This window comes from Hyperolius riggenbachi, chromosome 12, assembly GCF_040937935.1.
Source record: "Hyperolius riggenbachi isolate aHypRig1 chromosome 12, aHypRig1.pri, whole genome shotgun sequence".
Lineage (NCBI taxonomy): Eukaryota > Metazoa > Chordata > Amphibia > Anura > Hyperoliidae > Hyperolius > Hyperolius riggenbachi.
The window spans coordinates 25,791,151-25,809,435 of NC_090657.1; the positions used below are offsets into that span (position 1 = coordinate 25,791,151).

At 44.8% G+C, this 18,285-nt stretch overlaps 1 protein-coding gene and 1 long non-coding RNA gene across 8 annotated transcripts in view; one reads left to right on the top strand and one right to left on the bottom strand.

Annotated features, from left to right (window-relative positions):
- LOC137541406 (uncharacterized) overlaps positions 1–18,285 on the bottom strand; it is a 1,168,812-nt gene that overhangs the window by 483,670 nt on the left and 666,857 nt on the right. The window lies entirely within an intron of this gene.
- ACE (angiotensin I converting enzyme) overlaps positions 1–18,285 on the top strand; it is a 117,659-nt gene that overhangs the window by 58,656 nt on the left and 40,718 nt on the right. Inside the window, exons 16-19 of one of the 2 annotated variants that reach the window (XM_068262678.1) lie at positions 1,152–1,250; positions 8,478–8,600; positions 9,756–9,937; positions 13,250–13,754. In XM_068262678.1, coding sequence (XP_068118779.1) covers positions 1,152–1,250; positions 8,478–8,600; positions 9,756–9,937; positions 13,250–13,464 — 619 coding nt within the window. In that variant the 3' untranslated portion in view covers positions 13,465–13,754. Of the gene's footprint in view, positions 1–1,151; positions 1,251–8,477; positions 8,601–9,755; positions 9,938–13,249; positions 13,755–18,285 lie in introns of those variants that run through there. The other variant, XM_068262679.1, reaches the window with a different exon arrangement.

Below are 18,285 nucleotides of genomic sequence, written 5' to 3' on the forward strand. Positions count from 1 at the left end.
ACTTTGCTCTATGGTGGACATTTTTATTTATTGAACTAATAAGTGGCAAACAGAAAAGTGTTGTGATGACCATTTTCTGAGTTTACAGGTAGAGCTAAACTAGCAATGACAGTCTCCTTGCCTCTTGCTCAGTGAACATAGAGTAGGAGGTGAGAGGGGCCATGCATGTTGGTTGCATGAATTGAAAACTGTAGGGCTGTAATGTGTTGCCATACAGTTATTCCTTCCTTTACTGTGCGACAACCGTATGGCAGCTTATCATGCTGAAGCACTGTCTATAGGGAGAAATGAGCCATAGTGACTGTCGTAGGAATTAGATTGTGAGCCACTCTGAGGGACAAGACAGTTTTACTCTGTACAGCGCTGCAGAAGATGTCGATGCTATATAAATATTAATAATAGTGGCAGTATTAAAGGGACTCCGAGCAGTGCAGAAACTATGGAAAGATGCATATCATTTTAAAGCTTTCTCCTCTTTCCAATGATATATAAACCGCCGCCCTACGCCTTTTAGTTTTCGCTATTTTCGCGATTGAAATTGCCGCGGCCGCGAATAGGGAAAACTAAAAGGCGTAGGGTGACTATTTAGGTGTCGTCAGAAAGAGGAGAAAGAGAGCTTTAAAATGATATCCATCTTTCCATAGTTACTTGTATTACACAGTGTGACTTTTTCCTAAAGTCAGCAGCTCCATACAGCAGAATGGAGCTGCTGACACTGGGGAAAGGGTCGTCCTGTGTAATACAAGTAACTATGGAAAGATGGATATCATTGTAAAGCTCTTTCTCCTCTTTCTGACGACACCTAAATAGTCACCCTACGCCTTTCAGTTTTCTCTATTTTCGTGATTGAAATCGCAGCCGCTGCAATTTCAATCACGAAAATAGCGAAAACTAAAAGGCGTAGGGTGGCGGTTTATATATCATTGGAAAGAGGAGAAAGAGCTCTTTAAAATGATATGCATCTTTCCATAGTTTCTGCACTGCTCGGAGTCCCTTTAAGGTTCTCCTTGACCACCTGTCCCACAGGTAGTTCATGGTAGAAGTGTAGTGCCACAGGTTGGTGTTGATATGTTGAGGATCTCAGGCTCTTCCTGGTAGATACAGTTGAAGATGTCTTACACATTTTTTTGTTTTTTGTTTTTTCAATGCAGATTGAAATACCAGGGACTGTGTCCTCCAATCCAGAGGTCCGAGGAGGATTTTGACCCTGGTGCAAAATTCCACATTCCAGCCAATGTTCCATACATCAGGTAACACTCTGGCATTGCCAGTCAACTACATTTTGTACAATCTATTGACTTTCTAATCACAAATCAGGTGAAACATGTTTAGTCCCCCAGACAGACAATTCAAGTTATTTCAACATCTATATCTGCATATATGAAGCTTGTTTTTCTAAACAACCATTAGTAGTAAGTTGTATAAGAAAGCGATCAGAAAAAATAAACCTTCAGATGTAGACCTTTAAAGAGTAACTGTCAGGCTGCAGAAGCTAATTTAAACCTCTATTCTCCTGTGTTAAACAGTTTAGAAGGAAGCCAAAAAGGCATTAGTGAAGATAAAAATCTCTTACTTTGATGTGTGCTTATCAGCAAAGCTGTTAGACCTAAGCAGGACGCAAGCCGCATACTATACTGCAAAGCATTCTGGGGCCCTCCCCTCGGCTGCTAATGAGACGTTACAGCAGCTTGTAATCAGTCCAGCGCGTAGCACTGATAAATCTCCGGGCAGAGTACACTGCAGGAGTCGGCTATTGTTCCTAGCCACATGGCTCATTAATATTCACTGCACATTGTGTTATTCAGTACGAGCTTTTCTGTGATCAGGAAGCAGGCAGGACATGACGACACATTTGGCTTCATAGAAGTCAGAAAAACATGGAACCTGCCATGAGCTGTCAGGAGCATCAATCTCTGCATATACTATATACAAATTCTGTGAAGTACAAACGTGTACAGTGAAATGCATATGTAATGTAAGTACAGCCAATCTTTAGCTACTGATATGTGTATTTTCTCTGAGACCTTATACCTAACAGCTCCTCTTTAACATGGGAAACATACATAGGATTTTGGCCTCAATTCACTAAGCTTATCTCCTGTCTTTAATAACGTTTCTAGAGTTATCACCATGGTGAGTCATGTAGTATCCAGGTAACCTTTTACCTCAGGAAAACCTAAAGTTAAAGAGACACTGTAAAACCAAAAACGTCCTCTGGGGGGTACTCGCCTCGGGAGGGGGAAGCCTCCGGATCCGAATGAGGCTTCCCCTGTCCTCCTCTGTCCCACGAGGGTCTCGCTGCAGCCCTCCGAACAGCGGCGTGACAGACCCGACGGCCTGTTCAATATTTACCTTTCAGGCTCCAGCGGGGGCGCTGTTGCGGCTCTTCTGATAGTGATAGGTGGAAATAGCCGATCTCCGTCGGGTCCGCTCTACTGCGCAGGCACAGGAGACTTGCACCTGCGCAGTAGAGCGGCCCAACGGAGATCGGCTATTTCTGCCTATCTCCGTGGGAAGGAGTGGATACTGCGCCTGCGCTGGAGCCAAAAGGTAAATATTTACATCGCCGCCACCGTGGGACCAATGAGGACGGGGGAAGCCTCAATAGGATCCGGAGGCTTCCCCCACCCGAGGTGAGTAGCCCCTAGGGGAGTTTTTTAGTTAGATTTTCTTTAACTCTTCTGTCTTTAAGTTAACTTTTCAATCCTTAAAATAACTCCAGAATTCTAAAGTTAAAGACAGGCTGTTAATTAACTGTGTGTGAAAATAACTACAGAGGAGGTAACTTAAGGAATGAAGAGATGAGTCTCACTGTGTGGAGGTACGTTTTCTCTTGCCTTATCTCCAGCATGATCTTAGTGAATTGAGGTCATTGTTATTCGGAGTTGCTCTTTTGAGACCAGGCGCGGAGCTAGGGGGGGGGGTCGGGGTAGGACAAGTGCCCTGGGGGGGCGCCTGGTCCCCAAGGGCGCCCAGCTGAGCTTCAGGGTTTTTTTTTTTTTTTTGCGGGGGGAGGGGGGAGGGGAGCTGCGCAGAGAAGAGGGAGAGCTGTGGGGAAGGGGGGCCATCTCCCCCCTCCTTCCCTCACCTTAGGTGCTCTCCCTGCCTCGCTGTCCCCTCCCATGTCCGGGTGGCTGGCAGCCGGCGGAACTTACCTCCGTCTCGCTCCAGCGCCGGCCGGAAGTTCGGGTGCGCAGCCGCTGCTCTGGTCTGGACCAGACTAGAGTAGTGGCAGATCCATCCGGCACTGCGACGAGACGGAGGTAAGTTCCGCCCGCCGCTGCCAGCCACCCGGACATTGGAGGGGAGAGCGAGGGAGAGCAGCTCTTCCTCTTCTCTGCGCTGCTCCCCTCCTGCTGGGGAGGGGTACACCTGGCTACCTACTCTGGGCACATATACCCCTAACTACATATACTGGGCATATACCCCTGGCTACCTACTCTGGGCACATATACCCCTGCCTACATATATTGGGCACATATACCCCTGGCTACCTACTCTGGGCACATTTACCCCTGGCTACCTACTCTGGGCACATATACCCCTGCCTACATATATTGGGCACATATACCCCTGGCTACCTACTCTGGGCACATTTACCCCTGGCTACCTACTCTGGGCACATTTACCCCTGGCTACCTACTCTGGGCACATTTACCCCTGGCTACCTACTCTGGGCACATTTACCCCTGGCTACCTACTCTGGGCACATTTACCCCTGGCTACCTACTCTGGGCACATTTACCCCTGGCTACCTACTCTGGGCACATATACCCCTGGCTACCTACTCTGGGCACATATACCCCTGGCTACCTACTCTGGGCACATATACCCCTGGCTACCTACTCTGGGCACATATACCCCTGGCTACCTACTCTGGGCACATATACCCCTGGCTACCTACTCTGGGCACATATACCCCTGGCTACCTACTCTGGGCACATATACCCCTGGCTACCTACTCTGGGCACATATACCCCTGGCTACCTACTCTGGGCACATATACCCCTGGCTACCTACTCTGGGCACATATACCCCTGGCTACCTACTCTGGGCACATATACCCCTGGCTACCTACTCTGGGCACATATACCCCTGGCTACCTACTCTGGGCACATATACCCCTGGCTACCTACTCTGGGCACATATACCCCTGGCTACCTACTCTGGGCACATATACCCCTGGCTACCTACTCTGGGCACATATACCCCTGGCTACCTACTCTGGGCACATATACCCCTGGCTACCTACTCTGGGCACATATACCCCTGGCTACCTACTCTGGGCACATATACCCCTGGCTACCTACTCTGGGCACATATACCCCTGGCTACCTACTCTGGGCACATATACCCCTGGCTACCTACTCTGGGCACATATACCCCTGGCTACCTACTCTGGGCACATATACCCCTGGCTACCTACTCTGGGCACATATACCCCTGGCTATATATACTGGGCACATATACCTCTGGCTACATATACTGGGGACACCTACCCCTGGCTACCTGTTCTGGGGACATCTATACTGCTGGCCACCTATTCTGGGGACACCTATAGACCTGAGGCTACCTATTTTTGGGGAAGCACTGCTGTCAGATGAGTGTATTTTGGGGAACTGCTGCCAGGTGAGAGTTGTCTATCATATTAAGGGGGTATTCTGCCTATTTATGTGAAATGCTGTCTATGTATGTGCCTCATGACTGCTGAATTTGTCTTGTTGGGGGCCTCATGGTTACTGAATTTGTCTTGTTGGGGGCCTCATGATTTGTTGGGGGCCTCAAGATCGCTGAATTTGTCTTGTTAGGGGCCTCATGATTGCTGAATTTGTCTTGTTAGGGGCCTCATGATTGCTGAGTTGGTCATGTTGGGGGCCTCATGTTTGCTCATGATTGCGGAATTTGTCTTGATGGGGGGGCTCATGATTGCTGAATTTGTCTTGGAACATGCTGGAAGGTACATACTGAGGGAGGGTGGGTGAGCGTGAGCCTGCTAACCTCCATGTACATTTGAAGGGGCGTGACCAAATGTGGAGCACCCATAACCACGCCCACATTTGGTCACGACCCTTCACCTTAGGGGGCGCATTAATAGTCTTTGTCCCCGGGCGCTGAAAACCCTAGCTACGCCTCTGTTTGAGACATGTAATTCCGTAGCCTTGAACTGCCTATAAAGGTAGCCATACACTGGTCGATTTGCCATCAGATTCGACCAACAGATAAGATCCCTCTCTGATCGAATCTGATCAGAGAGGGATTGTATGGCTGCCTTTACTGCAAACAGATTTTGAATCGATTTCAGCCTGAAACAGATCACAATCTACCAAGCTGCCGCTGTTGCCCCCCGGGCCCCCGCATACATTACCTGAAACCTGGTCCCGGGTATCTTCTCCGCATCGGCTCCCGGCTGGCATCTTCTCTGCATTAGCTTCCGCATGTGGCATAACTTTCTGTCACTCCAGTGGCAGCGGAAGTTCAAATAGAGCGCCCTGTATTTGTACTTCCGCTGTCACTGCAGTGACACAGGAAGTTATGCTGGATGCCGGGATGCGGAAGCTGATGCAGAGAAGATGCCAGCCGGGAGGTGATGCGGAGAAGATGCCGGGAGCCAGCTTAAGGTAATGTTTACCTGCATCGGTCGTACGCAGCTTGCGATGCGCTCCTTACCCGCGGCGATCGCCGGTAATTTTCCGCACGGCGCAATTGACGGGACCGATCTATTTCGGGCTGAAATAGATAGAAAATTAGCGTGTTGCGTGAACGATTTGACAGCAAATTCGAGCCCAGTGATCAAATCTGCTGTCGATCGGCGGGAAATCGGGCCAGTGTATGGCCGCCAGCTTAAAAGTCTGAAATAGTCACTGCAAGAACAGGTGACTCTGTCAAGATTAAATGTTTAAAGAATGCTTTAGGACTTGCTTAAAAATGTATGCATGCTATTAAAATCTGCAAGGAGATCTGTGCATAGAACACTGTATCTCACATTCCCACTTAATACTTTGAAAGGCAGCGTATTCTCTAAATGCGCCGCTGCATAGACAATTTGTGCTACATTTAACTTTTAGCTACCCAATTTTTAGTTATTTAAATGGGGTCTGTGCAATAATGCCTAGCAACATGGTAACCATGCACTGGTGTGCATTTGCAATTAAAGCGCACAGTTGTCTGTATTTTCTAGTATGAGCCTTAGAGAGAAACTTCAGCCTAAACAAACATACTGCCATTAAGTTACATTAGTTATGTTAATTAAAATAGATAATATAATCTCTTACCCACCCAGTTTTAAAAGAACAGGCAAATGTTTGTGATTTTATGGGGCAGCCATCTTTTTTTGGTTAAAAAGAGGCGACAAGGGAGCATCAGACACAGTTCCAACTGTCCTGTGTCCTGATCACCCCTCCCAGCTGCTAAACGAGAACATCAGAAATCCTATTCATGCTTTGCACAGCATCAGGGGAAAAATGCCCGGGCAGATTTCTTTGATGGGCGGACCTTATCTTCTGTGCAGCTAAAATGAGGCTTGGGTAAGCAAAATTCTGATGCTGTGAAATGGTTAACCTCACTGGTGGTAATCCCAAGCTAAGTTCGGGCTAGCCGCCGGATGCTTATTGGAAGTGAATGGAGACAGCAGGGAGCTTTTACATACCTCCAGGGCAATCCAGAGGTTCGGTAGCATTCTATTTCCTGTCCTCGGAGGCTCTGAGTTACTCTGGTGAGACCAGTCATTGATCTCACCAGTGTGATACAGTGCCCTCTGGTGGATGGAGGTAAAATTGCAGCGTTGGAGCCCAGGGAGGTGAGAGTTCTGGGGCTGCTGCTGGCATCCTGGCAGCATGGTTGCTTCCTGATTTTAGGGTCTGAAATGTTCAGGGAAGACCCTAAAATCTGGAAATAATCATACCGCCAAGGAGGTTAAAGAAACACCAAGCCTTTTCAGTGCTGCTGAGTAGATTTTTAGTCTGGAGGTTCACTTTAAAGGGACTCCGAGCAGTGTGAAAACTATGGAAAGATGCATATCATTTTAAAGCTCTCTTTCTCCTCTTTCCAATGATATATAACCCACCGCCCTACGCCTTTTAGTTTTCGCGATTGAAATTGCCGCGGCCGCGATTTCAATCGCGAAAATAAAGAAAACTAAAAGGCGTAGAGCAACGATTTAGGGGTCGCCAGAAAGAGGAGAAAGAGAGCTTTAAAATGATATCCATCTTTCCATAGTTACATTGTATTACACAGGGCGACTTTTTCTGCTGAATGGAGCTGCTGACTTTGAGAAAAAGTCGGCCTGTGTAATACAATGTAACTATGGAAAGATGGATATCATTTTAAAGCTCTCTTTCTCTCCTTTCTGACGACCCCTAAATCGTTGCTCTACGCCTTTTAGATTTCTTTATTTTCGCGATTGAATTCGCGGCCGCGGCAATTTCAATCGCGAAAATCGCGAAAACTAAAAGGCGTAGGGCGGCGGTTTATATATCATTGGAAAGAGGACAAAGAGAGCTTTAAAATGATATGCATCTTTCCATAGTTTCCACACTGCTCGGAGTCCCTTTAAGTACCACAAATCTTTCTTTTTAATACTTTTACATCTTTGACAAAGACTAGGAAGTTAAGCATAAGGCCCCGTTCAGTGGTGCGTTGTAACGCGGCGCTCTGCAGTGGATCGTTTTCAGCACAATGGGTTGCACGGTGCGTTACCACTAATCGCACATATTGACAGTAAAGGTGAAGAATACTTTTCATTGACTGGTTCACTGTATGTGACGCAACGTGGCCGTGACATGTGGCACAACCTTTTTGTATCATTGGTTTCAGGTCCTGTTTCTGTACTGTGAACTTGGCCTAGGACTTGTGGTACTTTCAATAAACTCTATGAGAAACGAGAATCGATGCTCGCATTCCAGAGTTAATGTTGCGTATGCAGGCCTGGATTTACATCGTAAGAGCCTATAGGCACAGATGTCCTGGCACCCTAGACTTTACCCTCCATGAATCTACAACCCCCTGCTGGAGAACACCACAAGTATGCTGGCTGGCCTGGCTGTCACTTCTGGCTTACCCATCATAGGTAGCTACCAGGTGTACCTTAATATTGAGGCTACCTCTGGTTATCTAATGCGAAGTAGCTAGAGGTGCCCCCGACTGATGGAAGATCTCATCAGGGAAATGCCAGAAGCAAGGAGAATAACCTCATTTACAATCAACTTGAGACTCGGCATAAGGAAGGAGGGAGGCACTAGGGGAGGGAATTGAGCCGCCTTTCCATCATCAGGCACCTGTAGGCACGTGCCTTATGGTAAATACAGCCCTGTACATCTGGTAAAAAGTAAAGACCCCATGTTACAAGTTCATGCTTTCTTTTGAACATTTTTTTTTTTTTAAAGATTTAGCTTTATCTAGCCATGTCAATATAGAATTGTTTGCAATGGCTGTATTTTGGTTCTTCTCACTAATATGGGCATGTCTCCTCCTTTTTTAAGGTATTTTATCAGCTTTGTCATCCAGTTCCAGTTCCATGAGGCTTTATGCAAAGCAGCTGGCCAGACTGGACCTCTCCATACCTGTGACATTTATAAATCCGATGCGGCAGGAAAATTGCTTGGGTAAGAAAAGCAGTGGCTGGGTGGCTTTTATCTGTCTGTAGACTGTGGGGGAAAAAATGCAGATTCATTCTTATACAATTTTTCTTAAAGTCTCTGTATCCTTTGTCTCATGGGTTGAATGGAAATCTGAAAAAAAATAGACCGGTCAGTAGACTGCTCCTTTGAAAGACTGGCTTAGATCTCATCCAGTATCAGTAAGATGGCTCCACACAATTCACAGAAGGTTTTTAATCAGTTGAAAACCTGTGTGCACATTGTGAATAGCAGGGGTCGCTTCATTCAGAATTCTGTAAAACATTTCTTTATGCCAGAGAGAAGTGGGAGCCACCTCTAGTTTCATTCGGTCTCTCGCCCGCTCCATCATGCGCTGTTCTGTGGGCCCTCCTCTCCCCTCCATAAAAACAGAAAACCTCGCTAGTCTGGCTAGCGTCAGGTCTGTACAGAACTCTGCTCAAATTGTCGCTCAAATCCTGATTCCGTGATAGGTGCACAGCATGTGTACCCTCTGAAATGCAAAATCCTATTCTGCTCCACCACCTTCAGTAATATTGAATTAAGCCATTAAACCAAAGAGTCCATGCACTGAGGTTTATTGAAGCCCACACAATCATTGCTTGCAATAGGTATCACTTTATTATTCCGTAATCTTCACTTTAGAAGATTGTTCTCCGTGTCTGTGTGAGCTTCCTCCAGGCATGGTTACCTCCCAAAATCTTAAAAACATACAGATAAGTTAATTGGCTTCCCCAAGACAGGCCCTAGACTACTATGGATACTACAATAGGGAGTAGATTGTAAACCCTTCTGAGGGGCAGTTAGTGACAGGACTATGAGGAAGACAGCCGCACTATATAAATGCTAAATAACTAGTCAATGCACAACAGCAATTCTACAATCTGTCACCCTGAATTTTAAACCTTTGACATTTGAGGCTATAAGCAGATAATTGATAATGCTGCTTCTACAGAGATTGTACCCAAGTATTAGTCCTTTAATCCACACCTATGCCAGTTATTAATCCAGTAACTGCATAGACAAACTATATAATAAAAATGAATTCTCCAAGTTAGCATGGGGGTCTTGTAATTCTGCCTCACCTGGAAATCTACCAGTGTATATAGATCCATTTTTTACCAATATCCTCTTCATTTACAGAGATGCCATGAGAATAGGTAACAGCAAACCTTGGCCTGATGTGATGGAAGCAATTACTGGGCAGAGAAACATGTCCGCTCATGCCCTCATGAAATATTTTGAACCTCTGACCAAATGGCTGGAAGCTGAAAATAACAAGAATAAAGAAACTCTTGGCTGGCCAGAATACAACTGGAGCCCAGGTAGGTAGCGGTTTTGCCTAGTGGTACTGTGTAGAGATGGATATATATTATATGTATATTCCCTGGAAGGTAGATTTCCAGGAATCAAAAAGCATAAAACTTGTGACTGCATGGAGGGCATTCTACTATCCACAGTCACCATGTAAACAATAACTATTTTATCTCACCAGTGGCATAGCTAAGGAACTGTGGGCCCCGATACTAGTTTTACAATGGGCCCCCCCAAACACTCTATACAGAACAATTGATACGTCACACCAAAACCTGACAATGGCAACTACAGTGTTAGTGGTGCAAGAAGGGGATGGGGAGCAGTTTTAATGATTATCATTCAAAGCACATAGAAGTGATTATGAGCACAGGACCAATAGAGAGCTAATACTGCAGTTTATGAAGGGCCCCGATGCGGTCGCAACCTCTGCACCCCCTATTGCTACGCCCCTGTATCTCACCATTTTCTATTGCTTTTTATGGTTACACAATGGTATTTGATTTCATCTATAGGCAACAAAAATGGTAAATTCTATTTCAGTACTCTGTGTCAGCAGAACTTAGACTCATCAGTAATATTAAATTGTCAACAAATAAGGTTTTCCTTGTTTTCTTAAAAGGAACCCAAGGTGTGAAACTTTTGGAAGCTGCCATATTTATTTCCTTTTAACTAGTAGCTGACTGCGTCACGCCGATGGGCATGACCGTGGCGGCAGCACCAGGACTGGGGTGGGGATTTGTAGAAGATCGCACGCGTCGATGTGCGATCACGCTAGGATACTGTTAGAATGATAGATGTTGTCTATTTAGTCTGTACAGCGCTGCGATGTACGACAGTGCTGTATTGGGGACAGCCGTGTGACACAGCTGTCCCTCTGGGACGCAGGAGAGCAATCAGCTCTCATTGGCTGAAGCCTATGACAGCCAATTGCTGTCTTAGGGTGCGTACACACATGCGACTATAGTCGTTTGTAACGATCGTTCCCCGATCTTTACCAACGACGATCGTTACAAAAAACGAACCAACGACTATTAAGGAAAACGACGAACGAGGCAAATCGCTACAAAACAAAGTTCTGTCTTGGCGGATTTTTACCACCGACGATCGTTAGCAAAAGTGGTACATCGTTGGAAACGATCGTTCGTACCAGGCTGGACATGCGCATTTCACTTTTTCTCCAAGGAACTTTACAATTTTATGCGCAGGCGCATTAAGTGCTTTTACGTGGTGTAACGTTCGTTCTAACGATGTGATCGTTACACACTTTTTACAACTAACTTTACTTCGGTCGTTCTTTCGTCAATTAAAAGATCGTTCGGCGTTGACAACGAACGATCGTTGTCGCATGTGTGTACGTAGCATTAGGCTAGTTGACAGGGGAAAAGAGGGTTACAAGAATAAAAGGAAAATACATTTATTTTAAAAAAATACAATAAATATTTTGTAAAAGAAAAAAAAACATCCTGGGAGCGATCACAGCCCACCAACAGAAATATCTGTTGGTGGGCAGAAAGGGGGGATTAGTTGTGTGCTGAGTTAAGGCCCTGCAGTGCGGCCTTAAAGCTGCAGTGGCCTATTTTGTAAAAAATAAAAAAATAAAAAAAAATGGCCTGCTCACTAGGGGGTTCAAGCCTGTGGTCCTTAAGTGGTTAAACAATACCAGTTGCCTGGCTGTCCTGCTGATCTTTCTGGTTAGCAGGGTCTAAATTAAACACCTGAAACAAGCATGCAGGTAATCTTGTCAGATTTGTCATAGACCTCTGATCTGCTTGCTTGTTTACGGTCTATGGCTTGAAGTAATAGAGGCAGAGGATCAGCAGGACAGCCAGGCAATGTGCATTTTTTAAAAGGAAGTAAACATGTCAGCCTCTATATCTCTCTCCCCTCGGGATCCCTTTAAATATTTTCACATTTTATTTAATTCCTTAGAAGAAATGTTTTAAGAAAAACCCTGGGCACAGGATAAAGATATGAATGCCACAACAACTGACTGTGTTATACAAAATAAGTGAAAGATTGAAAAAAAAAAAGTAATGCATTTACCATCATTGATTATTTGCAATTTTACGGCTCTGCGTTAATCATATGAAAGTTTGTGGCTGCAGCGGTGAGAGTGATATTAGATCAGAGCTCTACTTATTGATTGATTACCACGTTGCGATACTCACTCTCTATCAGGTAGATATTGGCTGTTTATAGTCAGGTGGGTCGAATTGATGATTTCCGACAAGTCCAATCTGCTTTACGCAGGTTTTTCTGATTGCTTTTGTATAGAAGTGGTTGGAAAATCAATTAACCACTTCTCTACCACAGGGTTTTTCACCTAAAAACCACAGCAATTTTCACATTTAAGGGAGGCAAGGGTTAATGGGCTTAATGGGGGTATAATTTATTTTAAAAAAAACCTCACTGATGCTGATCACTCACTAAGGGCCTGTTCATACTTGCTGCGTTTGTAGAACGCATATAAATTCAAAGAAACGCAAGTTGAAAAACGCATGCGTTTTTCTTGCGTTTGAATGTGTTTTCTATTGCGTTTTGCACAAACATGTGACCCAGGGGAAAAAAAAAATTATGGGAGCCGCAGAGGAAAACGGACGCTAAAAACGCAATAGTACGCGTTTTTGATACGCGTCCATAGACTTTCATTGCATCCGTTTCTATGCGGGACGGACAGAACTGCGTGCAGCAATGCGGATGAGAAACGTATGCGTCTCATACGCATACATGTGAACTAGCCCATTCAAAAGCATTAGGAGCCGTTTCTATGCGTTTTTGGTACCCGTACGCGTTCCCTGAAAACGTCTAGAAACGCGCATAGTCTGAACAGGCCCTAATGCTGTGTGTTATCTGAGATCCTCTCAGGAGTGATCTCAGTAACTGTAACAGCATAGTGACTGATACAATGTTTACACACATTCTGCATGAATGAGCACCGTCATTGGCTTTGTGAACACATGTTCACATCAGCCAATCACGGACCAGCGGGTGCCCAACGCGGACGCGCACAGCAGGAAAATAAACAGGAGTTGCCTATCTACGCCCCTGTAACTCAGGTGAATTTTACAGGGGCGTAGATAAGCGTGGCAGAGGTTAAGTGGTTAAAGAAACCATCAGAAATCAGATCTGACATGTAGGAAATGATTGTTTCTACCCATCTGAAATTGCATGGTGTGTAGCAGACCTAATCGAGTGTCAGCCTGCCTTTAGACAGTTTGTAGGGAATTGCACCTTCCTTCTGCAGTGACTGGAGTTGGACTTGAAAGGTATCATTCATTGAATAGAGTATCATCTGTTATTTTATAATTTCTTAATTCTAGTGGTAAATGAAGTGCCAAAGGAGGAGACACCAGCACCAAAAAATGAAGTTGACTTTTTAGGACTGAAGCTGAGCGGCAGCCAAGCATCAGCAGGAGCTTGGGTCCTCTTGGCTCTTGGAATAGTACTGGTCATCACCACCATTGTTTTGGGTGTCTATTTCTCAAAGGTGAAACGCAGGGCAAAGAGATCGTCCTCTGAAGTGGAGTTAAAATAAGTGAGGTCCCTCTTTTTAATAGAAGGCCAACTTCCAGCATTCCAAGACTTGGGGACTCTTGGTGAGCCAGTAACATCATTTAAACTCGTGACTATGCAAAGAACTTCATCCTTGGAAGATCAGTCTGATAGCTCCGTTAAAGCCAAATTATAAAAGATGAACTTTTACACTGGTGCTTAGGGATGTGAACTTTGTGGCAAATGAGAAGATTTAAATTCTATTGGGATAATTTGTGTCATATCATTTCTCCAGCAATCGGAGCAATAAATATTGTCAGTGGAAATTTTAAAGCTTTGTTGGTCTCCTTACTTTTTTTCCTGCTTCCTATAAGTGTTCTACACAGCTATTTTTGTGTATCAAAGTAGCTACATGTTTTGGAAAAAAAATCCATCTACTTAAAGTGTACCTGAGACGAGAATAAAGACAAATGTGGTACTTACCTGGGTCTTCCTCCAGCCCTATAAACACCGCTGGAGTCATTTGCCGTCCTCTCGGGAGTCTCTATTCTCATCTATTGGTCGCGGTAATCTGGCTCAGCTGCGCCAGTCGGGTTCTTCTGCGGATGCATGGAGGGGCCACGCATGCACAGGAGAGACCAACTAGCATGACTGAGCCAGATTACCGGGACCGATATCAGGACAGGGAAGGACTAAACTGTGCTTATGGGGCTGGGGGAAGCCCTGGGTAAGTATCAAATCTTTCTTTAGTCTTGTCTCAGGTAACCTCCCTGGCGGTGAGCCTGACCTACGCTCTGGCTAGCTGCCGGAGAGGATCACAATGGCCACCAGAGGATTTTCTTTAATAAAATGTGATTTATAGGCTTAAGCTAGCACTTGGCTAGCTAACCATGCCCCCCAATTCCCTCCGCTCTCCCCGATCCCCCCCGATCACCGCCGTTATACGTACCCCAAGGGTCAGGATCCCGCAATGGAGCAGCCTCCCAATCGGCTCCAGGCTTCGATTTGGGCAGGATCGGGACTGCGCATGACGTAGATGACGTCATGTCCGATCGTCGCCATAGCGACGAGTGCAGCTTGAATGGTGAAGCTGCCGCTCTCGCGGGATAGTGGAGGGGTAAATATTGCTGGTGGCGATCGGGGGATCAGAGCGGTGCTGGGGGACCCGGGGGGGGGGGGGGGGGCGCATGGTTAGCTAGCGAAGTGCTAGCTTAAGCATTTAAATTACATTTTATTTAAAAAAAATCCTCCCGCGGACGCAGCCTCTGAGACTGCGTACCGCCAGGGAGGTTAAAGAGGAACTTTAATCCAGGATTAATCTTTGCCCTAATCAGTAGCAGATACCCCTTTCCCAGGTTTCCTGTATGTGAACCTCCTTGCATTGCTGGAATTAAAGGGGCGCTATGGTGAAAAATTTTTAAATTTAAAATATGTGCAAACCTAGACAAATGTGTTTTTCCAGAGTAAGATGAGCCATAAATTTATTCTCGCCTATGTTGCTGTCACTTACAGTAGGTAGTAGAAATCTGACAGAAGTGACAGGTTTTGGACTAGTCCATCTCGTCATAGGGGATTCTCAGCAATGCTCTTATTCTTTATAAAGATATTCCTTAAAATGGATTTAAACAATGATGCTGGCCAGCTTCCCTGCTCGCTACAGTGTTTTGGCAGTTGGACAGAGCAACTGCCATTCACTAAGAGCTTTTGAAAATAAATAAATCCCTAAGAATCCCACCATGAAGAGATGGACTAGTCCAAAACCTAGATAAAACAAGAGAAACAGGCACTGCAGTCGCTAGTTTCCAGTTAACCAACTAACTGCTGGTAGCTGCAGCAGTGATCGGGTAAGTTGATGCAGGAATACCGTGTTCAAATCCAACCGCTCCTACTTCACCCCACTGACTGCAGGATCGGGTAGGAATCTTTGCTAAAGCTGGAATTTAGAGCCTTTGTTATACAGCCAGTCTTAATAAAGCTGTGATTTTAAAGAGGAACTCCAGTGAAAATAATGTAATAAAAAAAGTGCTTCATTTTTACAATAATTATGTATAAATGATTTAGTCAGTGTTTGCCCATTGTAAAATATTTTAAAACCCTGATTTATATTGACATTTCTCACATGGTGACATTTTTACTGTTGGCAGGTGATGTAGCTGCTGCTTGCTGTTTTGGCAGTTGGAAACAGCTGTAAACAGCTATTTCCCACAATGCAACAGGGTTCACAGACAGGAAACTGCCAAGAGTACGTACTCAGAATTTCTTTGTGTGAGGGGTTTCACCACAGTATCAGCCATACAGTGCCCCCTGATGGTCTGTTTGTGAAAAGGAATAGATTTCTTATGTAAAAGGGGGTATCCGCTACTGATTGGGATAAAGTTCAATTCTTGGTCGGAGTTACTCTTTAACCATTTAGTGGCATCCTAACGCATTAATACGTCATGCTTTACCCTATTAACGGCAACATGACGTATTAATAAGTCGCGCGGTCCCGCCGCTGCTACCGCCGTGTGCGCGCCGCTACAGCCGCCGTTTCCGTCAGGATCCCGTGCTGAGGGATTGGGGAAGAGGACCAAACGGTCCTCTACCCAATCGCAGTGCCTGGAGTGAATGGACGTGACAGCGAACAGCGGCTACGTCCATTCACAAAAACAGGAAATGTAACAATTAAATAAAGTGTAAAAAAAAAAAAAAAAAAAAAAAGTGAACACTTACTATGTGTTCACTAGCGCCATCTTGTGGCAAAAAAGTATGACACGTACAAAATACATACATTTACAAGTACATACACATGAGTAATAAAATTAATAAAATTCCACTTCCAACACTCCCCCTCCAAAAGAAAACACTTGTAAAAAAAAAAAATCAGCTTAAAATAAATAAATAAATACTTGCCTTAGGGACTCAGCTTTTTTTAATCTATATTTTATGGGGGAAAATTAATTTTAATTTATTACATTGGGGCTTGTAGTTATGGCCAGAACAAAAAAAAACAGAACAGAAAAATAACACTATTTCAAAATAATATACTGTCGCCATACATTGTGATAGGGACATAATTTAAATGGTTTAATAATCGGGACAACTGGGCAAATACAATGTTTGTTTTATCCACAGGAGAATGTTTAATTTTAAAACTATAATGGCTGAAAACTGAGAAATGTTTTTTTTTCTAATTTTTTGTTTTTTTCTCATTAAAATGCATTTAGAATAAAAAAATTCTTAGCAAAATGTACTACCCACAGAAAGCCTAATTGGTGGTGAAAAAAACGAGGTATAGATCATTTTCTTGTGATAAGTAGTAATAAAGTTATTAGGGAATAAAAGGGAGGAGCACTGACAAGTGAAAATTGCTCTGGTCTGTTAGAGTAAAAACCCTTGGGGGTGAACTGGTTAAGCAAGGAGCTGCAGGTGCCAATCTGCCTTTTTTTTTCCTAGTCCAAAATCTGTGGCTTCAGTCAGATTTCTACTACCTACTGTAAGTGACAGCAACATAGGAGAAAAGTAATTTATGGCTCATTTTACTCCGGAAAAAAAACTACTACTTATATGTCTGTTTGCACATATTTTAAGTTTTTTTTACAATTTTTCACCATAGTGCCCCTTTAACAGCTGTTTCCAACTACCAAGCAAGCAGTAGCTTTTTCCTGCAGAGATCACCTGACAGCAGTAAAGATGTTGCCAGGGGACTCGCTGACTAAATCTATAAATGAATAAATTTGCTTATATTTTTGTAATATTAATTACATTATGTTCACTGCAGTTCCTCTTTAAAGAGAACCTGAACTGAAAATAAAAAGTAAAAATAACCATACTTACCTACTTTGTAATATACGTCTTTCTCCTCTCCTGCGTCCAATATGTCCACTGTGATAAATGGAATTCTCCGTCCTCCATTTTAAAAACGGCCATTACCCCATAACAGCTTCCAGGTCAGCACACTGTTAAAGGGATGCTGAGCAGTACCCTACAATCGAAAATTTCTCTTACCTGGGGCTTCCTCCAGCCCACCGTAGGCCGTGAGCTCCCCCGGCATCCTCCTGGCTCCTCTCCTCTCGGTGTCCCGCCGGCGGCTCTCATTACCGGCGACACCCAGGCTGGGTGTCGGGCCGACTCTTCCTGGATCTTGACGCTCGACAGCATTACTCCGGCTGCTACGCGTTATCATGGCAGCCGGCAGGGCAGTCCTGCGCATGCTCTAAAGCGCGCATGCCTAGGACTGTCACGCCAGCCACTGTGATGACACGTAGTAGCCGGCGTGCTGATGCAGAGCGTCAAGAGCCAGGAAGAGACAGCCCAACACCCAGCCTGGGTGTCGCCGGTAATGAGAGCCGCCGGTGGGACACTGAGGAGCCAGGAGGATGCCGGGGGACCTCGCGGCCTACGGTGGGCTGGAGGAAGCCACAGGTAAGTGGAATTTTTGATTGTAGTGTACTGCTCAGGGTCCTTTTCAACTGTAATATCACCCACTTGAGCCATAGGGAAACATGGACATTACCTTGCACATTCAGTTTTAACGGACAGCTGCTGATATATAACTGATAGCAACTGGTATGTTTCAGTTCTGACAAAATATTGTCAGAACTGGAAGGGATCACAGCTTCTGAGGGGAAACTACGGTGAGGTTAGTATGTAGTAATCATTTGCAGCTACATCGTGTTTATTTTAAATTTTACTCCAGGTTCCCTTTAAGGGACCAACAAATGTAAATGTAATAAAGGTTTATGTAAGCCACAAGAGAAGATGCTCTTTCTATTTCTATGTGGAGTCATGACTTTTCAATTCGACCTACTGGGAATTGCACTTGTAATTATAAGAAAGTATTCTGTAGAAATGCCCCTCCTCCCAATTATTGGGCGTAACTATC